The sequence below is a fragment of the Convolutriloba macropyga genome, chromosome 1, assembly GCF_964194025.1.
Source record: "Convolutriloba macropyga chromosome 1, txConMacr16.3, whole genome shotgun sequence".
In the NCBI taxonomy this organism is placed as follows: domain Eukaryota; kingdom Metazoa; phylum Xenacoelomorpha; order Acoela; family Convolutidae; genus Convolutriloba; species Convolutriloba macropyga.
This window is the reverse complement of record NC_134468.1, coordinates 8802514-8828584: the sequence shown is the minus strand read 5'-3', so window position 1 is coordinate 8828584 and position 26071 is coordinate 8802514. Positions and strand designations below refer to the sequence as shown.

Here is a 26071-nt window from a genome sequence, read left to right as displayed (position 1 = left end):
CGTTCGAGAAATAGGAGTAATGGTCCAACCAATTGGAGTCAGAGTCTAAACCGGAAGATCATTACAACCAGTACCTAGCCAACGGATGTCGAGGAAAAGATACTGGCACTGATAGACAGAACATTTGTTTGAAAAACGGGGAAGCTAAAACAAAGGCCACTGAGAAATATCAAGGTCAATTCGAAATTCGAAACAAAAACATAATGAATTGGCCTAATGCGCTTTAAATATCCTTTTTGGTGAAGAGATCTTCTGTTCGTCTTTTAAGGAACAAATTAAGAAAAATTACTATGAAATGAGCCTCCTGAAGCACCATGGAGCTGTTGGACATGAAGAGTTCGTCCAGATCATCAATCGCGCATACCAAATTCTGATTTTGGTTTTTTGATTTTTTCACTGAGTGGTACATTCTGTTCTTATTGAGTGGGCCGTGTGACTCTCATATTTTTGTAAAAAAAGATTACTAAAAACCTTGGGCTTCAAAGTTAAAGTTTTGTTTAAAAACTAATTTACTACCTGATTTATGGCCGACACAAGGTCAAAATAGACGTTTGATTGGGCAAAGAAACTGATTTATCAATGTCGACGTGATTAATGTACCACGGTGAGAGAACTGATATATAGTACTTCGTCCAATTGTTCATCTAATCGTTCATCCAAGCTAACCACTCTATCGAATCCTTTTTCAAATTAAAAAATTTAGCTTTTGCATATCATACTAATGACTTTATCCTTCATTGTATTTTCACCAATTATCACGATCAATTAACTACACATATAGTAGTAATAATAGTAGTAGTAGTAGTACTAGTAGTAGTAGTAGTAGTAGTAGTAGTAGTAGTAGTAGTAGTAGTAGTAATAGTAGTAGTAGTAGTAGTAGTAGTAGTAGTAGTAGTAGTAGTAGTAGTAGTAGTAGTAGTAGTAGTAATAGTAGTAGTACTACTACTAGTAGTAGTTGAGGCTTCTGGATTATGCCCAAATAGTGTAGTCGAGTCTTTAGGACACAGCCAAGGGTTTTCAGCCTTTAGTTCATCAGTTTATTCCTTGAAATCAAAATATAACAGTTTCAGTGTTTTGAATGAGGGTTGCAACTACCACAGCTGCACAGAATCCTCCAGCTGCATGTACTCAACTCGTTTTACTTTTCCAGGAAGAAGTTTCGGTACAAATAACTCAATTTTGGCTTGTTTATAACTTCCAAAGATCCCAATTTTCTGAAGAAGATGTCGGCGAACTTGGCAGTTTGATGGAAGAAATCTTCACTACACTTGTTTTTGTTCACTTTAGAGATTTCGAGCTCAATTCGTGCATCTTGTCTTGTTCTTTTACTCTCTTTGAGATTCATTTCGTCAGTGGTAGTGTAGTCCTAATTTTATCGTAACAGATCACGCATAAACAAAACATCATGAAGTTCAATGAACATTGATAATGGTAGTAGACCACATTTGATTAGTCGTGTTTAATAGTCAACATTTACTCCGAAGAAACACTTTGTTGCTAGTCTTTGAATTTTTTTCACTTTTCGGAAACACGTAGTTGTCAAATGAGAGACCTGAGAACTATATACTAGAATTGGGACGACGTGTCCGGTGTAAGCGTTCAACTTAGCTTGCAACTTGACATTTTTTGCTCAAATTTCTTTTGATTTGATACAATGCTCTCAGGGCCTTGCTGGTTTTTTAGTCAATGTTGCTCGACCATGTTAAGTCACTGCTCACTAACACATCAAAATCTTTCTGTTCTCTTACGATTGGTAGTTTAACTCCGAATATATCAGTTTTCAGGTCCCCTTTGAGCAAGAGCAAAAAGCTCTTCCGTGCATTCAGTATCATTCTGTTTTACAAGCACCAGTTATTCAATCTGTCTCGATTTTTCACAAGGTCGTGTTGGTTTGTAATTACCACTTTAAAGTCATCTGCAGAGCCGTAACACGGATGTGTGACACAATTCGGCAAGTCGTTGATGAAAGTCAGACACAGAAGTGGTCCCAACACTGAACCATGCGGTACACACTAGAAACTGCTTTTAGGGATGACCTAGCTGTGTTAATCTGAACGAAATGTCGCCTGTTTGTGAGATAGAAGTGAAGTAGCTTCAAAAAGTTTCCTCCAGTACCAAGACGAGCAAGTTTTTCGAAAAATCTTTCATGACAGACTTTATCGAAGGCCTTAGAGAAATCAAGATATACGACTGCCAAATGTTTTTCAGTTGCTGAATCCATCGTTTTTGTAAATTTCATTAAGGAAAATCAAAAGTTGAAGTACTGTAGATTGATTTTTTCTGAAACCAAATTGACTGGAATGGAGATTATCTTTTACAAAGAGATAGAGTGAACCAAAGATTAGTTTTTCAAATACTTTTGAGATAGAATACAGTAACCTGATGGGACGGTAAAATGAGACGTCAGTTTCATCACCATCTTCGAAGACAAGGGTCAGCTTGCTAATCTTCCATAAATCTGGACAGGTGTTTTTGTTGCAACATGTCTGAAAGACAAGCTTCAGAGAGCTTGATAGAGATTTGGCGCAGTTTTTCAGAATCAAGTTCCCAAATTGCGTCCTGATCTCTGGCTTTGTTTTATTTCAGACTGCTCAAGACAATTTCAATTGAGGTTTTCAATATTTTTAGAGTGTTTAGTTCACTCTTCGGGAAGCAAGGTTCGGTCGTGGAATGGCCTTCATTAAACACACTCACAAAGTATTTACTGTAAAGTTCAGACCTACCCTGGTCTGTCTCAGCCAACTGGTCTCCGCTTACTACTGGAGTCGGGATAGGAAGATTTTTTTCTGATACTTGCCCAATACTTTTGTATGTGATTGAAGCACCTGGTCTGGAAAATCTTTAATTCAAAGATTTTCAAGTCATTATCTGCTGAAATTTTAAGTTTTTTTCAAATTTTTTGATTTTGAGAAGTAGGCTCAGATTTGGAGTTAAGAGTTTTCTTTTCAATGAATTGAGCTTCTTTATTTTATGAGATATCTCCCTTGAGATCCAACGTTTGAGAGAAACTCAGTGTTTTGTCACAGGTGGACCCAGTCTCTCAGTTTTTTTAATCCAGTTATACCACTGATAAAGAAGACAGTTTACATTGCTGTAAAAGTACGGTGAAAAAGGGTAGACAAAATATCTTCGTTGAATTTAACCCAGTAAACATTGTTGAAAGCTAGTAACATTCCTGAAAGATCTTTTGGCGGTTGTTTATAGGTCTCTAAATTTGCCCCAAATGCAGAATGATCCAAGCAGTTTTTATCAATGATTTGATATGCCTTGGTTAGCCTTCGGTCAACATAGCTCTTGAGAAAAAGTTCCGGATGGTTGGTCAAGTTCACGTCTAACTTACTGTCCAGTGAGTGGAGGAAAATAACAAAACAATTTTCCGATAGTTTGTCCTGCAAAAACTGTTCGTAAGTGTTAGTAAGACTTTGGTTAGCCCAGTCGCAACTCGAAAGGTTCAATTCACCAGCTATGATCGTTCCTTTTGCGCCAATTGTTGTTTCATTTAAATTTAAGTTTTTCATTAAAACGAAGAGGTCATCAATTTCCCAGAGGTATAGACTGCCGGTGGGAGGGTTGTAGATAAAACAGATTTTCAAAACAATTCCCGAGAAGTCAATGGACACGCAAATAAAGTCATCATGAGCAAAGTTAGTTTTACGAGGAGAGCTCATGCTTTACAGCTGTGAAAACTCCCCCATGCTTTGTTTTGGCCACGCTGTGGCAATCAGCCCTGTGCAATTCAATTTTTTTCGGGAAAACGAGCTTCATCAGGAACATGTGATGTAAGCCACGTTTGTGTAAGACATTGAATTTCATAATTAGAAGAAATGAGAGCGTTTGAGAGAGCCACTTGTCTTTCAATATCGAGAACACTTTGAACAATAAACAAAAGTAGAGAAATTAAACTTTTATCGGGGTTCTCAGAAGCTGACTCTAGTCAGGCATCTGTTTGATAGTCGCTCCCTTCGTTTATTAACTTTTCCTGGAGAGTGAGGTGTCGCTCTCGTAGTTCCTTTCTCTCTCGTCCTTGGGTGATCAGTTCTCTTCTGAGCTTGAGCACTTCGCGTTTTTTATGAGATCTTCTCTTGACAATTCAGGGCCGATGTAAATCGGATTTTTTATCTACGTATATTGAGAAGTTTGTAGGCTGATTTCAAGATATCAGATTTGTTTGGCTCATTATCCACGTCGATTATGATGATTCTTGCAGGCGTACTTTCCGGGGTTGAATTTACTTGGCTTTATTTTGGGTTGGCAGTTTTTCCTGCCGCTGTTTCTTTTCTATGTCCACACTCAGGAGCTTTGTAATCCTTCCTTTCACCTGCAAATGATCAAAGATTGATTGAACAGCTTGCCTATCCTTCGCAATTTGGTCCACTGCCGATACGTATGCCCAGAATTTTTTTTTCAGATGTAACGACACTTTTTCCCGGATTGTTCTGGCCGGTGGCTGCTGCATAAGTCTTTGGTTTTTTTTTCAGCTTCTTGTCTTCTTGTTGCATTTCTTCATTTGTCTTAAACAATTTTGAGAGCTGTGAGGTGAACTTATCATGTATTTCCCTAATGTTTTGTTTTTCCTTGGTGGTTTCTTTTTCCTTCTTTTCAGCTTTTCCAATCTTGTCAGCTTCTTTGTCATTGACGCATTCCTTGCAGACATGCAGTAGGTTTTTGGTGACTTTTTCTTCGATCAAATCTATACAGGCTTTCACAGTTTTTTTTACTGAACCCTGTGAGATCAGTGGTAAGGTTCAGCCTTTTGTTGCAGAAGGTACAACAGAAGGTGAACTTTCCCTTGAACTTTTGTCTTCAACCATGACAATTGTCTGTTGTTTCAGTTTTTGGGCCCATCTTCAAAAGAGAGAAAGTTGTATGGTTGATTGAACAAACAGTCACAAACAGTGATTTCAGTCAGTTCTATGGTATGCTTCAGAGGAGTAATAGGGAGAAAAATTACAGGCTGTTGCTTGCGTTGGATTCTGTGAAGAAACCTATGCAAGCGTATGCCTGTTTATTTCTAAGTTTAACTTTGCGTTGGAATCTTTAAAGAAACCTATGCTGCCAAACCTGAGCGGAAGTGGGTTGTCGTCCAAGGAGAGAGGAAGGGAGAGTGCTGCGGTGAATCCTGAGAAGGAACCTATGGTCTCACTACACCTGATAGGACTTGCAATTGCACTCCTGGTTGGTGTGGCACTCGTAGAAGGCAAGGTGACTTCCTTTCGCAAGTTCAGGAGAGTATCGTTTCTGGAACAAAATACGATTCGTGAGAATGAATTTAATTCCAATCAACGCCTTTGGTGTCAGATGAATATGGCCGTTGCTCGAGACGGCTCCTTCGCAGTAGATGTACTGGGAAATGCCTCTGTAGCCCCACTTGGCCCTTTTTGGATCTTTCAGCAAGGATCTTGCTGATCTTGTGTGGCGCTGGAGCTGTTCATCTGTGAGGTGCAGATCCTTTATATCTTTCTAGGTTGGGAAGAGAGGGGGACAGCTAGCACGAACACTTTATCAGTGACACCGAAAAGTCTCTGTCAACTGGGTGATTCGATCAGCAACTTTTCAACACTGGATCGAGAAGGGAGACAGCCGTCGTGGATGTCGTTTCCACCAATGAAAAGAGCTATGAGCTCGTACTTCTTTTTTGTGGAATGAATCACCTGGGCTCCAGGTAGTGTCAAGATATTGACGTTCGTGAACTCCAACTTTAGGGTTTGCGAATTCGCAATCAGGAGAGACTTGTTTGAGGAAGATCGAAACTGAATGTATCTCATTATCTAGGGGGCCACCACGGCTGCCCCAAACATTTTTCTAACTGAAAGACACTATTTAATAATATATATTGCACACAGGCGGCCGATATAGTGCCTTCAATGCAAAAGGCTTGTGGGGGCCTTGATTCAGCAGAACTTTGTTTGACGTGAAAATTTTTGTTCTGTTGGCCAAGTCATGCCCAAAAGAAGCTAAAGAAGCATTCAAATATAATGAGGCAATTAAAGTTCTAACATATGAACAACGAATTTCGAAATTGAAGAGAGTAGTTTTGTTCCGCTCGCGTTTTCCGGCATCGTAGGGCCTTCTGGAGCCCTATCTATAATGCAATTGGCAAGAAAAATCTCCACAAATACTCGCATAAAAGACTACAAATACTCGGATGCAATAATATACGAAAATAAGTTTCGCACTCCTAAGCACCGAAATTAACTGTTTCAGCGGCTGCCCTGGTACTAAAGGTGTTACTGAGGTTGCTAATACCTGTATTGTTGTGCGGCAGGGAAGGATAGACTTCTAATTAGTTCAGTTTTATTTCAAACTTCGGACGCGGCTCCTAGAGCCTAGTAAATTGATGTAAGTTTAAAAAAGTGTTTTGGTAAAGTTGAATACGCTGTTGTGATATAGTAGTAGTGAAGGATTTAGGGCATTGCACCCATTGGTTTGCACCCAATTAGAGTCACAGTCGAGTTTAGTTATGTCTATTCTAAGTTTTGATATCGGATTACAGTTCCCACATCTGCAGTCTACTCCACGTGCATATGTCTTTTGAGAATTAATTGTAGAAAGAATAATAATAATAATAAAGGCTTTAGGGATTCAGTCCCAGGGGTTTCATAAGTTCCCTGTTTGGTAATTACTGTCACAGATTGAGTTTGTTAAGGTCTCTGCAGTCCGAGCAGTTGCAGAAAATCCTCCAAGTGCAGACATTGTTGAAGTCATATTTTTGATCGAAGTACAATGAGTAAACATCAGAAAGCTTCCCCTTGATATTCGGTGTTTCGCACACATCTCCTGAGAGATACCGGCCGAATAAATTTGCGAGGTGGGCAGCCCTATACCAGAAGTCACTTTCTTGCTTTTGCAACTTGTAAACTTTGCATTTATACTGAGTGATTTGACCAGCTCTGGTAATTTGCTGTTCCCCAACGCTAACGTAGTTCCTCCATTCAACATCAATTTTGTTCTTAACGATGGATATGAAGGTTAATAGTACATGCAGCTCGTGATAAAGAGAGAGGGGTAGAACATTCAGGATTTGCAAGCTGGTCTTGTAGTCATTGTCTTTTCTATTGAAAATCCATTGAACCGCTCTCTTCTGCACGTTTTCAATGATTCGCAGATCGGTTTTGCTAGCCTTGAATAGGATAGCTCCATATGACACAATAGGTACTGTGTAACTACGATTGGAATTATGATATCACCTCAATTTCCCATTTTTGGTCATCTGAAACCCTGTCAGTCTGTATTCCAGTAGATTTTCGTTAAAGTGCATTTAAACTCATTGCGTAATGTTTGTACACCTTGAGTAGGTTGTTGAGCAGTGTCTTTGTTCCTAAGAAAAAATCGTCTAACGTTTTATTCAATCGATTTGTCGGTATGTTGAATTCACCTCTGTTACATCGCCTGTTCGTGTTGCAGGTGGTGCTTATTAGTTGGGAGTCCAGGTTTACGTCATAGTTTCCGTTTCGCAAAGCCAAAAAGTACAAGATGTCATGCATCTCAATGTATAGACACAAAGGTAACACCCTGAGAATTTTGAGTCTTTCTCTTTAGGGCATTGAGCAGCCAAGGATCTGTAACAACGTTCAGCGTCGGTCACGTTTTTTACGACCAAGCATCGACGCTAGTCACTGTGGGGGCTCACTGTTCCGTCAATTGGGTGGATGATGCCCATTTTTTCCTTAATTTACTTTTTTAAGTCAATCACAGCAATTAGGAATTCTGTGAAAGAATTGCTCATGTTCTGATTATTTGAATGAGATTTGACTGTTTGGAATTATGATATCACCTCAATTTCCCATTTTTGGTCATCTGAAAACCTGTCAGTCTGTATTCTCTTCTATCCATGGTGATAAATATGCAGAAATTTAGCCTGATTATGTTTGGCATTTATATGAGGGTGTTTCAGAGAAATGGTGCTTGAGTTATTGATGCATTGCTGTTTGTTATTTTGATCCATAGGCGTTAAATGCTAACTTAATGAATGATGAGAATTTCATAAATTCTAGTTTCTGATTGCCTTACATGAAGTGTGGCAATGTATTGAATTGTGGGCTTGGTATTATGACATAGCTTTACTCTTAACCAATAAAGTTGTTTGCTGAGGTGCACGAATTGTTTGTTTCCGTTGCCAACTTCAGCGATTTAAGCTTGTATGCTAGAACTGAAAGCTGAATCGTTCATGTGCTTATCCATTTGCTGATATTGTTCTCTGTAACTGCTACATTATTGGCTTAATTATACAGCTTGTGACGACCATTATTTAGATGTCAAAACGTTCATAGAAGATGAGCGAAGACAAGAAGTACGAAATTGTGAAGGATGGAAAAGAAAAGTACGTTGCTTATAAAGTAACGGTCATTCGAGCTGGCGAAAGATGGTTTGTTTTGAGGCGATACAAAGAGTTCAGACGTCTTTACGACGAACTAGTCAAGCAGTTCCCTGAAGCTCAGTTCAAAATTCCGCCAAAAAGGTTTTTCTTCAATTTCGCCCAGTCAACAATCAACGAACGTGTTACCGGTCTCACAAAACTTGCCAATGATATTCTGTGCCTTGACGAAGCTTTGAATGTTGAGCATGTCAAAGAGTTTTTGCAGCTCAAAGACAAAACGCCGGACGTGGATGAAGACATCAATGATGACCAGGGAAAAGGCGGTGATGATGATAGTGATTTATTTGCAAAAAAATTAGGAGACACATACACGCGCAAATACACACCAGAAGACTTTGAGTTCAAGAAGTGTATAGGGAAAGGAAGCTTCGGCAGAGTGTACATGGTGGAACAGAAAGAAACAGGACAAATTTTTGCTATCAAGGTAAATTCCTCTACTTAAAGAGTCCGCGCAAGAGTGCTTTTAAGTATTTACCATTAGGGTTTGACCAAAGTTATGCTAGAAACTGATAGGTTAACTTATGGAAGAATAGAGTTTTACGTCACATAAAGTTCTGTAAATGCCGAAATTGCATGTTTTTCAAGTTATTCATCTATACGTAAAGATAGCCCATTTTGCCTTAATGTTTGGCATTTTTCAGGGTATATATCTTGCGTGTTATATTGTCACAGTATTATCAGAAAAGAAACTCATTTGCCGTAGTTTTTATCAAGATCTTGGAAGATATTTTTGTAGGTGCTTGCAAAAAACAAGTTGAAGGGCGAAAAAGAGCGACTTCATTTGATGAGTGAACGAAGTGTTTTGTTGAACAACTTGCGTCACCCTTTTCTTGTGGCTCTCCACTACTCGTTCCAAACGTCAAACAAGCTCTTCTTTGTACTCGATTATGTGAACGGAGGGGAACTATTCTTTCATCTGCAAAAGGAGAGGAGGTTCACTGAGGAACGGGCCAAATTCTACGCTGCTGAGATTGCATGTGCCTTAGGATACCTGCACTCACGATATGTCATCTATCGGTACTATGCTCTTTGATTTCTTGAACTTTTTTAATCGCTTTTATAGATCTTGAACATTGCATTTGTGAAATGAGTTGATAAAACTGTTGGTTGAAAAGTGGAATAAAAAATATTGATGCAAATGGCAAAGAAAGCATTTAATTAAAATACGTCAGATCCCCCTCCTCCGACACGAAAAAAGCGACGACTGCTGACGTGAGCTACTTTTGCCTTTCTCGTTTTGAGACAAGATCATTCATTTTGTCTCAAAAGATTAACAAATTGGAGCTTTTCAACAAAAGTAGAGGAACAGAAATGGTGATAATGTTTGTGGCGTGGTGATAGCTTATTGTTCCGATCCCTCTTGAGGGGGGGGGGGGAGGAGGAACTATATACTCAGCTGGTTTTTTTAAGAAAATTTTGACCGATCGATATATTTATTATTGAGAGATGTGAGTGGTATCATTAAAAAGCCTGCCCAGCGTAGAATATGGAATTAAAAAGATTTGAATTTCGTTTTCTAGAGCAAGTTATCGTGGTTTAAATTTTGGTGAATATTAGACAGTTTTGCGATATTTTTTTCTTCATATTTTCCGGATTTTTGTCTAAAATTTCGTCAATTTTGAAAAATATGTAAAAATTGTTAAAAATGGTACTGCTGATGTTATTTTTGAAGACAAAAAAGAATTGTTGACTTTTTTATTTAATTTTTTTGGCTAAATATTTCTAAATTCAGCCTTTTTCATCAAAAGTTGCCCAAAAAAGCTTCTGTAGCCCACTTTGATTAAAATTGCTGGAAGTACACACCCAGAAACAACTAACACAATTTTTGTAAACTACAAAGGGAGCTAGTCCGACTTCCACTTCCATGGAGAGTAGTCTAGAATTAGTATTTTGCCGTTTTTGCTAGCTTTACTCTATGATTATCAAAAACGCGGCGTTTCTTTTACATATTTTTACTAACAATTTATCTAGATCTATAACATTCGAAACAATTGAATTTTTATAATGGACGAACAGTAATAGAAGGACTGGTTTTGGTCCAATCTTGGACTGTTACAATCCAAAAATAATTCGCATTGTAATCAGTCGGTCTTTTTCGATCTTTTTCATGTTAATTAAAGGAAGAACAATTCAAATCAAGCTCAGTGTTGATGAGTCCAATTGGCTTCATAAGCAGTTCCCAATTAATGTATTTAGTTTCTATACTCAAAAGATTTTGGTCTTTTTGATTTTAAAAATGTTTCATTTTTAAATAAACAATGGCTTATTGAATTTGCCACTTGGCCAACTTGTAGCGTAGTGTCATTAAAGAAAGAATGTTTCTTCTTCCTCCTCAGCCTACTGAATTGAAAGTCTTTTTGATTTTAAAAATGTTTCATTTTTAAATAAACAATGGCTTATTGAATTTGCCACTTGGCCAACTTGTAGCGTAGTGTCATTAAAGAAAGAATGTTTCTTCTTCCTCCTCAGCCTACTGAATTGAAATTTAATCTTTTTGTGGTTTTACGCGTTATGTTATGCTTTTCTGGCTTTGATACTACCAGATGTCACATTTTTATTTTTAGGCATTGGCCCATTTTTCACAATTTTTTCTCGTTTTGTCTCATTATCACATTATTGAAAGTTCCTATACTACACTATTGGCGTTCAAAATAGGGCGAAATTGATTATATAAAAATCTTAAGTGCATTATGATTTTAGCGTCTTCGACACCCCTTTAATTGAATGTACTTGAATTTTTTATATTTGTTTTGACTATCGTTTTTGCGTTCTTTATAGTCGATGCATTTTCCTGGATTTTGACAGGTCTCAATGGCTTTTTATGGAGGAAAAATGATCTTACATTCTGATTTGAGTAGATAGTTGATAGCTTTCATGACTTTGAAAACAAATGTTTTCAAAAATAGAAAACAAATTTTTAACATTTGTTCAGGAAACGTGCAAGTGTACAGAATGTAATGTTGTAAAGATTTCGTTATGAATTTACTGGCTTCGACACAGTTTCTTCGCAGAAAATGTAAACCAGTTTTTGACTTTTGTCAAATTTTGACGCTTTTTCTAGACTTAAGACATATTCTGAATAATTATAGGTCTCAAGCGCTTCGCTTCACAAAAAACGAACCGATTTAATTATTTCAAATTTTAGCTAATGGCTCTCATGACTTTGAAAGTAATTTTTTCGAAAATTACAAAAGAATTGCTTATTTTTGTCTTTGTTTCTTTTACATATTTTTACTAACAATTTATCTAGATCTTTAACATTCGAAACAATTGAATTTTTATAATGGACGAACAGTAATAGAAGGACTGGTTTTGGTCCAATCTTGGACTGTTACAATCCAAAAATAATTCGCATTGTAATCAGTCGGTCTTTTTCGATCTTTTTCATGTTAATTAAAGGAAGAACAATTCAAATCAAGCTCAGTGTTGATGAGTCCAATTGGCTTCATAAGCAGATCCCAATTAATGTATTTAGTTTCTATACTCAAAAGATTTTGGTCTTTTTGATTTTAAAAATGTTTCATTTTTAAATAAACAATGGCTTATTGAATTTGCCACTTGGCCAACTTGTAGCGTAGTGTCATTAAAGAAAGAATTTTTCTTCTTCCTCCTCAGCCTACTGAATTGAAATTTAATCTTTTTGTGGTTTTACGCGTTATGTTGTGCTTTTCTGGCTTTGATACTACCAGATGTCACATTTTTATTTTTAGGCATTGGCCCATTTTTCACAATTTTTTCTCGTTTTGTCTCATTATCACATTATTGAAAGTTCACGTACTACACTATTGGCGTTCAAAATAGGGCAAAATTGATTATATAAAAATCTTAAGTGCATTATGATTTTAGCGTCTTCGACACCCCTCTAATTGAATTTACTTGAATTTTTTATATTTGTTTTGACTATCGTTTTTGCGTTCTTTATAGTCGATGCATTTTCCTGGATTTTGACAGGTCTCAATGGCTTTTTATGGAGGAAAAATGATCTTACATTCTGATTTGAGTAGATAGTTGATAGCTTTCATGACTTTGAAAACAAATGTTTTCAAAAATAGAAAACAAATTTTCAACATTTGTTCAGGAAACGTGCAAGTGTACAGAATGTAATGTTGTAAAGATTTCGTTATGAATTTACTGGCTTCGACACAGTTTCTTCGCAGAAAATGTAAACCAGTTTTTGACTTTTGTCAAATTTTGACGCTTTTTCTAGACTTAAGACATATTCTGAATAATTATAGGTCACAAGCGCTTCCCTTCACAAAAAACGAACCGATTTAATTATTTCAAATTTTAGCTAATGGCTCTCATGACTATGAAAGTAATTTTTTCGAAAATTACAAAAGCATTACTTATTTTTGTCCTTGTTTCTTTTACATATTTTTACTAACAATTTATCTAGATCTATAACATTCGAAACAATTGAATTTTTATAATGGACGAACAGTAATAGAAGGACTGGTTTTGGTCCAATCTTGGACTGTTACAATCCAAAAATAATTCGCATTGTAATCAGTCGGTCTTTTTCGATCTTTTTCATGTTAATTAAAGGAAGAACAATTCAAATCAAGCTCAGTGTTGATGAGTCCAATTGGCTTTATAAGCAGATCCCAATTAATGTATTTAGTTTCTATACTCAAAAGATTTTGGTCTTTTTGATTTTAAAAATGTTTCATTTTTAAATAAACAATGGCTTATTGAATTTGCCACTTGGCCAACTTGTAGCGTAGTGTCATTAAAGAAAGAATGTTTCTTCTTCCTCCTCAGCCTACTGAATTGAAATTTAATCTTTTTGTGGTTTTACGCGTTATGTTATGCTTTTCTGGCTTTGATACTACCAGATGTCACATTTTTATTTTTAGGCATTGGCCCATTTTTCACAATTTTTTCTCGTTTTGTCTCATTATCACATTATTGAAAGTTCCTATACTACACTATTGGCGTTCAAAATAGGGCGAAATTGATTATATAAAAATCTTAAGTGCATTATGATTTTAGCGTCTTCGACACCCCTTTAATTGAATTTACTTGAATTTTTTATATTTGTTTTGACTATCGTTTTTGCGTTCTTTATAGTCGATGCATTTTCCTGGATTTTGACAGGTCTCAATGGCTTTTTATGGAGGAAAAATGATCTTACATTCTGATTTGAGTAGATAGTTGATAGCTTTCATGACTTTGAAAACAAATGTTTTCAAAAATAGAAAACAAAATTTTAACATTTGTTCAGGAAACGTGCAAGTGTACAGAATGTAATGTTGTAAAGATTTCGTTATGAATTTACTGGCTTCGACACAGTTTCTTCGCAGAAAATGTAAACCAGTTTTTGACTTTTGTCAAATTTTGACGCTTTTTCTAGACTTAAGACATATTCTGAATAATTATAGGTCTCAAGCGCTTCCCTTCACAAAAAACGAACCGATTTAATTATTTCAAATTTTAGCTAATGCCTCTCATGACTTTGAAAGTAATTTTTTCGCAAAATTACAAAAGCATTACTTATTTTTGTCCTTGTTTTTTGTCTGCTTACTACCTATTCTCATTAAAAGGAGCTTGTTCACCAATAACATTATTGGCGTTCTAAAAAGGGCACAATTGAAAATATTTAAGTCTTTAAATTAATAGATTATGGTTTGAACGGCTTCGACACCACTTTCTCGAAGAATTTAATTGAATTTTTGACATTTGTTTTTAACTGTCGTTTTTGCTTTTTTTTTAGTAGTATGAAATTTTTTGGATAATGACTGGCTCCAATGGCTTTTAATGTAGGAAAAAATGAGCCTATATTTTGATTTGAGTAGAGCGGATGACTTTCTTGACTTTGAAAACAATTGTTTCAAAAATTAAAAAAAAACACTTTACAACTTCGCATTTTTTGTTCTTTTTTGATATTTGTCACCTGGTCTCATTAGTTACAGGTCACATATGACATTTTTGTTGTCGAGGGAAGGTGTAAAGGTACAAAAGGTTCTTTTTGAAAAAGAATTCGTTATGAATTTACTGGCTTCGACACGGTTTTTTTTGCAAAAAAATGTAAACTAATATTTGATCTTTGTCTATATTGAACGTTCTTTTTGTTGACGTAAGTCATATCTTAAATAATTAAAGGTCTCAAACGCTTCCTTTGAACGTATAAAAGAAACTATTTATTTATATCATTTTGCAGCTAATGGCTGTTTTCGAACAGTGCAGAGCAATAATTGTTTTGGAACAGTATTAATTTGCACTTTTTTCTCTTTTTCGTTTACTTGTTACTTATTCTCTTTAATGAAAGGTCTCATACAACATTTTTCGCTTTTGAGGAAGGCTCAATTGAACCTATTTCGAGAGGCAAAATATGCCTTGAAGGCTTCGACAGCGTTTTCTCCCAAGTTTTAATTGAATTTTTTTGTTCTCTATTTGTTGTTCTTTTTGTAATCGAATAAATTGAATGAAGACAGGTCTTAATGTCATCCTATAGAAGCGTTTGTGATCATAGACATGTTGGATGTTTTCAATTGCTATCTAATGGTTTTCAATATTTTGAAACTAATTGTTTTTGAAAATTTGAGCCAATTTTTTAACTTAGCTAGCTGTTTGTTTGTTCTTTTTGTCTAATTGTTACCGAGCCTAATTATGGAGTGGTCCCATATCTGTTCCAGTGAAGTACAAGTTGTTTCATTTAGTTTCAGTTTTATCTGACCTTGCTAATAAGTTCTTTTTAAAGTGGAGATAAAGTTTTGGATGTAACTATTGTTTGTTATTGTCTTGAATTGCTGATCTCATCGATCTAATGTGGCTTTTTTCACTTCACCGATTTATCTGCGTTGGAGGCCATATTTTTGTTCATACACATTTTTTTTGAAAAATACTTTTTTGGGGGTTTTCTATCTGTTCCTCATTTGGTAGACATTTATGCCAAAAATGCGGATGAGTGGGGTCGGAACTTTATGTGCGAACAAACATTACCGAGCCTCCTTGTTCTTGTCATTAGTTGAAATAGCGAACTGCTATTGTCCTTCTGTTGTTTTTTACCATTCAAAGAATTGGGGCCGTTTTTTCAAAATTGTTTAATAATTTTAATGTAAAATTTGATTAGCGTTTTTTTGAGGGGCGTTTTTCTTGAAAGACTGTTCAAGAATTTTGAAGTAAAATGTGAGTAGTGATTTTGGTCACGCTAAACAGTGGAGTGACAAAGCGAATCATTTAGCGGCGAAAAGTTTTCTCATTCTAAATTTAAATTAGATTTGTTTATTTACTACACCCCCCACTCAACCCCCACCTCCACCCCAATTCTCCTACCGTCCATCATCCTACAACTGGTAATATGAATCCCCCTCGACCGTACCCTCTTCCTCCATCGTTGACCCCCACTCCGTTTTCACTACACCCCTAATGCTAGCATCCCTAAGACAGCTAATAACTACCAAAGGCAACCGCTGGCCCGTCGTTTGAGAGTAATTGGCCCGACGTTACTCTTTTTAATAGCCGCACAGCGATAGCTGGGGCTATTATTGGCCTTCTCTTGGTTTTTTTTACAATTCAAAGAATTTGAATTGTATTGGGGCGCTGCCTTTTTTTTAAGATCTGTTCACACATTTTCATGATTTTTGAAGTCAAATTGGAGTGGTGATTTTGGTCACGCCGAAACAGGAAATGAAGCGAAAAAGCGAGTGGTTTTGCGGCGTGAATTTTTTTCGCTCTAATTCTAAAGTAGAGTGAGAAAACGGTGTTTGAACAAAAATTCGGTTTCTCGGTAGTGGTTTTTTGTTCACATGCGGCAATTTCACTCTGATTTTTACTGTTTTTTCGATTTTTTGGATCGGATTTTTTTTCTAAATAGTTTTCCTAATCCATTCACAGCTCATTCTGAACCTAGTTTTTCGTTAGAATCAAAATTACATATCTCACTAGTGGTTTTTTGTTCTCCCTGGCAGCATTTTGACATTGATTTTCTGTTTTTTTTAATTTTTTATCTGGTTTTTTTTAGAAATGGTTTTCCCAATTCACTCATTGTCCGTTCTAGGTCTAGTTGTTTGTTAAGTCAATGAAAATTCTTTGAATTGTACGTCAGGACTTGTCCTGCTATGTTTTTTATTTCGTCGTCATGATTTTTGTTACGACCATATGACGTCACAGCCACTTTTTGTTCATTCGTTCATGCAATTTCAATTGAATTGCATGTGTGACGTCATTTTTCGCTCTTAGTGGAGCGAGTTTTTTTGTTCATCCGCGTGATTAAATTTTTGGTCACACTTGACTTACCTCACTCTCAAAAATGACTTCCTCAATTTGAAATTGACTTTTAATTACTTTAATTCAAAGAGATAAGGTGAAATGGGTGTGTGGCACTCTAAATGAAGGTTATTTGAGATCACCTATTAGAGGCAGCAATAACTTTATACAGATTTTTAATCAAAATATAACATATCAGCCTTCAATGAAAAGACGAATTTTTTTGGTCTGTCTTTTTTACTGTTTTTTTTAGACTGCCGATCTACGAATCTATTGCGGCTATTTTCTGGCAATCTGCCAGCTATCTTATGTTATTCTTCCTTTCCCTTCTGTTCGTTATGTATCAAAAATTGGCTGCATCACTTAGTATAAAAAATTTGGAATAGCTATTTCTGAAGACTTTTCTAGATAATGTTAAAAGATTTGCTTTGCTCTTTTTCGTTTCTTCAGCCTTTTGTTTCAATTTGCATAGTTTAAAGAAGTAAGTTTTCTATTTAATTTAAGGAGTCTGGCGTAGATGTTCGATCGCACATAACTTACCTCAATCTCCAAAACGATTTTTCTCACTTTAAAGAAGGCTTTCGCTTTCTGTAATTCATTTTTTTGGTCAACTACATATACCTCCTTCTAGATGAAGGTCATTTAAGGGTATCAAAGAGAACAAAGAAATAGGTATACAAAATCTTTGGAATCTAGAATTGACATTTAAGCTACTTTTATAAAAACTGAAAATTCTATTGTTCGCTCTACTTTATTTCCTGTGCATTTCGAGACTGCAGGTCTACGAAGCCGCTGCAGGGACATACGGGTGAAGCGGTAGGTTGTTAAGACTCCGTTCAGTTTTCTTGGAGCATAGTTTTATGGTTTGGAGGTCCAACTCTTGACTTCACTTAGACACCGCAAAAAAAAATTGGGTCTTTCCCATAATAGCCCCCATGAAATTATAGCCTCCCCATTATTGTATAATTGCCATGATTGGGGGGGGGGGGGGGGCTATAGGTTATCTGACCACTAAGCTGGGGGGCTATAATGGGAAAGACCCAAAAAAAATTTAGGAATGACCTTTTCTGCTCCCTGATAACCCATTGGAACGCTGCAAAAACGATAGCTGAGTGAGTTGGCAATTATGAGCTTCATCTGCTGTTTCGTCGTTAAAAGATATATCTCGATCTTGTGGCTACTATTTTTTTCAAAGGAGATTTGTTTAATTGCTCTTGAACGAAGTTCAATTATTGTAAACGTGTTGGTCTTTTTTATGCAAATTTTTCGCTTGACCATTTTGCGCTTTTCTTCTAGAACGTTCTTTGACCTCTCAAGTGACTTTTTATGCGTTCCTTATTCATTTTTGAGTGATCTCTATTGCTCTCACTTCGAAGTAAAGCTTGTTGCTAATATCGGTTGCAGCATAGCCACAATAAGGGGCAGATGGCCGAGTGTGCAGTGCTTGTGTTTAGGGATCGGGAGGTCAACGGTTCGAATTCCGGCGTGGTCAAATGTTTTTCCACCCGCCTGTCGTTCGAGTGCAATTCTTCCGATATTAGTCTGTTTATATTTATTTGTTCTTGCCGTATTTCAATCATAATTTCATTTTTGCGAGTAATTCGTCCGATCTCGTTAATGGATTAACTCAATATAAGTACTACTGTTTTTACTTTAGTTGGATATATTTAGTTATATTTTACTTTGAATAAAGGTTGACGCCGGACATTTTTTTAAAGGAAATCAAACCTCCGGTTTCTTAAATTTTTGTATCCCTTTTTGATGCTTCTTGAAATCTATTTTCTAGTGGCATGTCAGCTATTTGTTCTTGCAGGCCTAAAAATTTATTGCAAGATTTTTTCTTGACATCTGCCGGCTGCCTAAAGCCTGCGCTCTGACGATGCTTTGAAAAACAGTGTACAACAATTTTTTTAACTTCTTGGGATAAACAAAAATATTGGAGTGTGAAAATTGAACTGAGACAGTTTATTGGGACAATGATAGAGGAATTTTTTCTAAATTTCTATTGAAACTGCATTCAAAGTAGGTCATTGTTATCTATCTGTACATGACAATTTTATCTTGTTCAGAATTGGTATTTCCAGTTGTGGTATCTTTTTTGCTTACGTTTAGTGATCTGAAGCCCGAGAATCTGTTACTGGATCGACATGGTCACATTGTGATAACTGACTTTGGACTGGCTAAAGAGCAGATGAACAAACTGGAGAACCAGACGACGAGGACTTTTTGCGGAACTCCAGAGTATCTGGCCCCTGAGGTGCTGATGAAGAAGCCATACTCGTACACACTTGACTGGTGGTGTCTAGGATCAGTGCTATATGAGATGATTTTTGGAGCTCCGCCCTTCTATGACCGGTTGGTCCACGTTAATGATCATAAAATCGCAAAGATGAGAGGTGGCAAATTTTCTGCCATAGATTATGCGTATTGATACTGTCTAATTCCTATCGATCTAAGTTTGAAGTAATTATTGTAAACGTGTATTTTTAGTAGGAAATTTTCGCTTGACCGTCTTTGCGCTTTTGTTTAGAACATTCGTTGACTTCTTTCTTGAGTTCTTCGTTTTTGAGTGTTCTAAGTTACTCCCATTCTGAAAAAAGTTTGTTGCTATTATAAAACCGATTATGAGCGAAAAAGAATGAACGCCATTGTAACTTCGTGGTTACGATGTTGGGCTGGCATTCTGGAGGTCCGGGGATTGAACCCATTTTGGGTCGGAGTTTTTGCGCCCATAAAACAATTCTTAGATACACCCGCTCTAAATTAAATTGCATCGCCTGTCGTTCCAGAGCATTTCATCCGACGTTAGTCATTTTGTTAATAGCCGCCCTCATCTTCTCAGCCGGCTATTATAGCGCTCCTATTTTTTTTTTACTTCGTCAAACTTTTTTTCGCTTTACCATTTTGCCGCTTTTTCGACATTTTGCTTGAAATCTTTTTGACATCTCTAGGCTAGTTTCTCTCCTCTCATTCTGCTTAAAATGAATTTGAACATCAGTTACTCAGCAAAGCAATTCAAAATGAACAGAGTCAGTATAAAAATTGAAGTCAGAAATAGAAACGGGATAAACCCATAAAGCCCATTTTAGATGCCCGATACTTGAACTTTGTTCTCATAAAATTTAGTTACTATCTGTACTGCTTATTGGTATTGAAACTAGACCCTGTAGCCTCTCACTGAGAGACAGAAGTATGTTCAACTACGAAATGCCATCAATATAAATCGGACTTAAAAAATGTTTTTGTACAAAAATCTTTTTTCAATATCGTCTATTCTTTCAATCCCAATCATGCTTATTGGAATCAACGGCGGCTATTTTCCGGCAATCTGCCGGGTATGTTTTTAATTCGTCGCGTTCCTCTTTTTTTGTTGCGACCATTTGATCACGTGCCAAGAAGTTAAAGAGCGAATTTTTTGATCTCTACAGTTTTTATGTCAATCATCTAATAAAACTGACTGCGCGTAACTGAAATACCTCACTAACAAAATGACTTCTGCTTTCACTTATTAAATATGAATTCATAATCTAGACTTGTAGATAATGAAGAGACTTCAATCAAGCAGAGATAAATTATCAGGCTATACTGCTTGAAAAACAAGTGTTCATTTTTTTTGAAAACGAGCATTGAGTTTGAAATCAATGTCATTTTATGAATAATTTTATTAAGAGCCGCAAAGCGATAGCTGAGGCTATTGTTGGTCTTCTTTTGGTTTTTTTTACATTTGAAATAATTTGAATTGTATTGGGGCGCTGTCTTTAAAGTTCTCTTCACACATTTTCATGAATTTTGAAGTGAAATTGAAATGATGATTTTAGTCACGCCGAAATAGAAAATGGAGCGAAAAAGCCAGTTGGTTTTGCGGCGTAAAATTTTTCTGCTCTAGTTTCAAAGTAGAGTGTGAAAATGGCGTTTGAACAAAAATTATCGCTAATGGTTTTTTGTTCACATAATGGGTTTTCATATTGGTGTTTAATTGCTCTCAAAAGAAGTTTGTAGCAATATATTAGTCCTGTCGTTCTTTTTTGTGCGATTTTTCGCTTGAACAAGTTTTCGTCTGACGCTCTTGACTTTTCGTTTGCAAAAACGAGATAAACAGGTAGCGCCCAGTGGGCATTTAGCGCTCTTAGAGCCTTTCAGCTATGTTTCAGCTCAAACTGTTTTAGAGACTTAAATTTATGGTGTGAAGGGTGGTTCTTACTCGCCCCGCGCACTGTTACCCCCCACCCCACTGTTGCACTTCCCATTATCCCTCGCTGCACCTCCCCCCGTGTCTATCTACTGACGACCAACCGCTTGCTAAAAGCACGCGAATTTATACTATTTTGCACAATTTCTTTCAAGCTTTTTGAAAATTGTTTGACATTTTTTGATTTTTACCACACCTAGGTGTCAAGGAACCTCCTCATAGTTTTAATAATAGGTTACTGCATAGCTTTTAGTGGTAATGGAATGGTTTCTTCACACTGTAACGAATTTTGGCATTTTTTTGACAAAAAAAGGTGCAATTTTTGTTCAATTTTTCTGACAGTCATTTTTCCTTATTCAGATCTTTCCAGACCCAGAGGCCAGAAAACCTCCTAAGGTGTTTGATCATAAGTTGCTGACAAATTTTTGTTGGCCGTGGAATAGTTTTTCAACTTTTCAATATCACAAACTTTAGCAATTTTTTTATGGATTTTTTTCAAGTTTTTTTGAAAATTTTTGTTGTTTAAATTTTTTTCAGCCTCAAGAGCCATGGAACCTCCTACACGTTTTGACGGTAGGTTACTTTTTAATTTCTAATTGTAATTGAATGTCTTGTAAGATTCATTAAACATCACGAATTTTAGCGTTTTTGAAAATTTTTTGTCATTTGAGTTTTATCAGCCCCAGGTGTCTAGAAACCTACTCTAGGGTTTGATTATAGGTTACAGCAAAGATTTTTGTGGTAATAGAATCGTTTCAACACTTTAACATTGCAAATTTCAGAATTCTTTAGACAAAATTTTCATTTTTCAATATTTTGTCGTTTATTGTCATCAAGTTTTCCCTACCCAGAGGCCAAAAAACCTCAATGGTTTGATAATTAGTAACTAAAAATATTTTATTGACCATGGAATAGTTTTCAACTTTTTAATATCACAAGTTTTCTCGATTTTTTTTGAAAATAACATGCAATTTTTTTTTCAAGTTTTCTAAAAGTTTTGTCATTTTTTAGGTTTACCCAGCCTCAGATCGAAGGAACCTCCTCTAGGCTTTGATTTTAGGTTACTATATAGTTTCCAGATGTACTGAAAAGTTTTTCAAGATTTTAGTATCACGGATTCAAGCAGTTTTTTGAAAAAAAATTTTTCATTTTTTTTATTGAAAATATTTTACTGCCCGTGGAATAGTTTTCAGCTTTTTAATATCACAAAGTCATTCAAGGTTTTGAAATTTGTTTGCCGGTCTTTTGGTTTCTCTGCCTCAACAGCAACAGAACTTCCTCTAGATTTTTATAAAATGTTACTGCATAGTTTATAGACGTCTTGGAACAAGATTTTAATGTCACGAAATTAAGCATTTTTTAAAAAGATTTGCATTTTTTTCATGTTTTTGAATTTTTGCGGCACCAGAGGCCTTGAAGCCTCCTCCAAGGTTTGATAATAAGCTGTTGCATGGTTTCTAAAGTTCATGAAATGGTGATCAATATTTTGTTTGACTCCAGTTTTAGTAATTTTTGGATAAATTTTGAATTTTTTTTCAAATTTTCCAAAATTTTTTATGATGTTCAAAGTGTATGGATCTTTATGAGCATGTGAAACTTTTTCAGGCTTGAAAAGGGATACTGGATAGTCTCTTGAGAAAAGAAAATGATTCTGAAGATATTTATCCTAATTTTTAGCCGGATTTCGTTAAAATTTGTAAGTGTTTCCAAAATTGTTCAATATTTTTTGTCGTTTTCTGATTTTAACGACCATTACTGGCCAACGAAACTTTTCAAGTCTGGGAGATGGTTTGCTTGACAGTACTTTTGAGACCAAAGAGGCTAGAAACCTAGAAGTTGCAGAGTCGAATCCCATTATGGAAAATATTCCTATGTCCCTCTCTGCCGGTAAGGGTTGCTCTCCTTCTCTTTCTCGTTCACGTTTTATCTCTCGCACTCTGTCTCTCTCTCTCTCTCTCTCTCTCTCTCTTTCTCTCTTTTGTTGATGCCCCATTTCAGCTGCTGTTATGTGGCGTAACATCATCTCTTATTCTCATTAACAATGAGTTCTAGTAAAAATGTTTTTATCATAAATGACTTAACAGGCACTTTTTAGGAAAGCATTTTTTAATTGCTCTCAAAAGCAATTTGTAGCAAATTAATCCTGTTTGGCTATTTTATGCAATTTTTCGCTTGACCGATTTTTCGTGTGAGGCATTTGACTTTCTTCAGAAACGGGATAAAGACGTAGCGCCAAGTTTGCATCAAATTCTCTTATAGCCGTTCAGCCCACTAGTCTTCAAGTATGCGATTAATAAAATTTGTTTTGTAGACTTATACTTATGCTGTGAAGGTCGGTTCTTAGAAATCGATCCTACCCACCGCCCGCACATCAGTCCCCCCAATGTAATTTGCACCCCCGATGCGGTGCAGCCCAGCTGCGCTCACCTTACGCCCCACCCCTTCAATTAATGCTATCCTCACTAAACCTTGGCTAACTACTGACAAAGCCAACTGCTCGCTGGTCGTTTGAGAGCAAGTCGCCTGACGTTAGTCAGTTATGTTTATAGTTTTTTCGATTTTTGGGATCTGATTTTCTAAATGGTTTTCTGACTCCATCCCTAGTCCATTCCGGTTCTTTTTCTGTGTCTTATCAAAATTCTTTATATTTGTCCGGACTTGTCCTGGTATGTTTTTTGTCGTCAAGATTTTTGTTACAACCATATGACGTCATAATCACTTCAAATGTGCTTTTGTTTATTCGTTCATGCAATTTCAACTGAATTGCGATCATGATGTCTTTTTTGACTCTTAGAGGAGAGTTTTTGTTCATTCGCGTGATAGAATTTTTGGTCACACTTGACTTTCCTTGCTCTCAACAATCACTTTCTCAGTCTGAAATTGACTTTTCTTGACTTTAAATCAGAGAGATATGTTCAAATTATTGCATGTCAATCTAATTGTAGGTTATTTGAGAACAGCGAATAGAAGCAGCAATGAGGTAAACAGATTATTAATCAAAAGATAACATCTCAGTATTTAATAAAATGAATTTTTTTTGGTCTGTTTCTTTTACTATCTTTTGAGACTGCAGATCTACAAAGCTATGTTTCTTGTTTTTTACTGAGCAGGTTCTTGTTGCAAACAGATTTTGATTAGGATAAACTAGGGCTGTATTCTTAGCGATCTTATAAACGCTTCCTTATTGTTCTTATTAACACTCCATGGAGCTTTCGTTATAGATTAACACCTACAAATAATAAGTGATAGCTCCTCGCATGAGTGTTTGATAGCCGCTGTCAGCCTCTCAAACGGCTATGATATAGGCGCTCTTCTTTCTACAATTCAAAGAAATTGAATTGTATGGGGGTGCTGTCTTTTTTTCAATTCAAAGAATTTGAATTATATTTGGGCGCTGTCTTTTTTAATATCTGTTCACACATTTTCATGATTTTTGAAGTCAAATTGGAGTAGTGATTTTGGTCACGCCGAAACAGGAAGTGGAGGAAAAAAGCGAGTGGTTTTGCGGCGTGAAATTTTTTGGCTCTAATTTCAAAGTAGAATGAGAAAACGATGTTTGAACAAAAATTAGCTTTCTCGCTAGTGGTTTTTTATTCACGTGCGGCAATTTCACGTTGATTTTTCTTGTTTTTTCAATTTTTTGGATCGGATTTTTGTTCTAAATGGATTTCCTAATCCATTATAGTTCATTCTAGGCCTTTTTGTTTGAATCCAATTTTCATTTCTCGCTAGTGCTCTTTTGTTCACATGCGGCACTTCGACATTGATTTCCTGTTATCTGATTTTTTTTAGAAATAGTTTTCCCAATTCATTCAGTGTCCGTTCTAGGTCTAGTTGTTTGTTTGTTTAGTCAATGAAAATTCTATAAATTGTACTTCAGGACTTGTCCTGCTATGTTTTTAAATTCACTTTACCTTTTGATCACGTTTTTCGTTTTCCATAAGTCACGACTTTCACGTTTGACTTCTGACTTACCTCACTCATTGTTTCAACTGAACGGTTTTTAAGTCCATTGACTCAATGAATTACGCAAGATAGTGAATACAGTCAAGGTCAAAAGAGCAAAATCAAAAGAGACTGGATAAATCACGGTCATTAATCCAACTGAAACTGCGCGCCGAATTAGAACTTTTTGACACTGAAAAAAAAATAGAAAAAAGTTCGGTCAATTTATCCCTTCTTTTTTCTTTTTCTGTTTCAATCCCGATGTGCATCAAGCGCGTCAACGGCGGCTATTTTCCTGTAATCAGCCGGCTATGTTTTGAATCTGAATCACTGTCATATTTTAAATGTGCAACATTTTTAGTGATCACCAGAGGATGTATGAATCAATCAAGACGCGAGAGCCCAGACTCGAGAAATCCAGCATTGTTTTATCGGAAGAGGGCAAACAAGTACTTCGCAAAATGCTGACCAAGGATCCATTACAACGTCTGGGGGCGAACGGGGACATCAAAGAACTAGAACAGCACCCATTCTTCAAAAACCTGGACTTTGCGATGCTGGAACACAAAAGTGTCAAGCCCCCATTCTTGCCAAATGTACAGAAAGATGATGATGTGAAGAATATTGACAGGGAATTTCTGGTGACCCCTATTGGGGAAAGTGTGAAAAGAGGCGATATTGAGATCGGAATTACATCAGCAAACCGGGACAGCAACTTCGATGGTTTTACGTATTCTCGACCCTTCGGAGAATTTATGAAGTAAAAACTACTCTGAGAAAGTGTCCTTGTTCATCTATATTTCATCACAAGCCATATCGTATCAAATGATCTTGATTCCTTAACTAGTTAGATGGTATTATAAATCCCATATAATGTACAAATAAATCAATGGAAAAGCACCGGTTTGATTGAGCGAAATGTTTTCAGGCTCATTTTTGTTAGCGTGAAGTTCCTGAATTCCAGATTTCCAAATAGTTGATTTTTTGTTGCTTTTTATGGCTTTTTACATTATTCTTAGAACCGTAGTTAATTTGGTCTCCGGGCCTAGATTTTTAACGCTTTTATTTAGATCCCTCTTTTTAATAGCCGCGTAGCGATAGCTTTGGCTATTATTGGCCTTCTCTTGGTTTTTTATTTCGTTGTCAAGATTTTGGTTACGTTCATATGACGTCACAACCACTTCAAATCTGCTGTTCATTCATTCATGCAATTTCAACTGAAGCGCGTGCGTGACGTTATTTTTCTCTCTCAGTAAAGCGAGTTTTTTACAATTCAAAGAATTTTTACAATTCAAAGAATTTGAATTGTATTGGGGCGCTGTCTTTTTTTAAGATCTGTTCACACATTTTTA

The 26071-nt window shown here is 36.2% G+C and overlaps 1 protein-coding gene across 1 annotated transcript; it reads left to right on the top strand.

Annotated features, from left to right (window-relative positions):
• The first annotated feature begins 7875 nt into the window (after positions 1-7875).
• On the top strand, positions 7876-25714 carry LOC142334764 (serine/threonine-protein kinase Sgk2-like). Its single transcript, XM_075383052.1, has 4 exons — positions 7876-8801; positions 9114-9394; positions 18698-18940; positions 25081-25714. Exons 1-4 carry the CDS (start codon positions 8274-8276, stop codon positions 25481-25483), a joined length of 1455 nt encoding a protein of 484 aa, XP_075239167.1. The 5' UTR covers positions 7876-8273; the 3' UTR covers positions 25484-25714.
• The last annotated feature ends 357 nt before the right edge of the window (positions 25715-26071 follow it).

Excerpts from the sequence above, each read along its gene's own strand:
- LOC142334764 (XM_075383052.1), top strand. The coding sequence starts at position 8,274 with ATGAGCGAAGACAAGAAGTACGAAATTGTGAAGGATGGAAAAGAAAAG. Across the intron at positions 8,802-9,113 it reads GACAAATTTTTGCTATCAAG|GTGCTTGCAAAAAACAAGTT; the intron begins GTAAATTCCTCT and ends ATATTTTTGTAG. Across the intron at positions 9,395-18,697 it reads TCACGATATGTCATCTATCG|TGATCTGAAGCCCGAGAATC; the intron begins GTACTATGCTCT and ends GCTTACGTTTAG.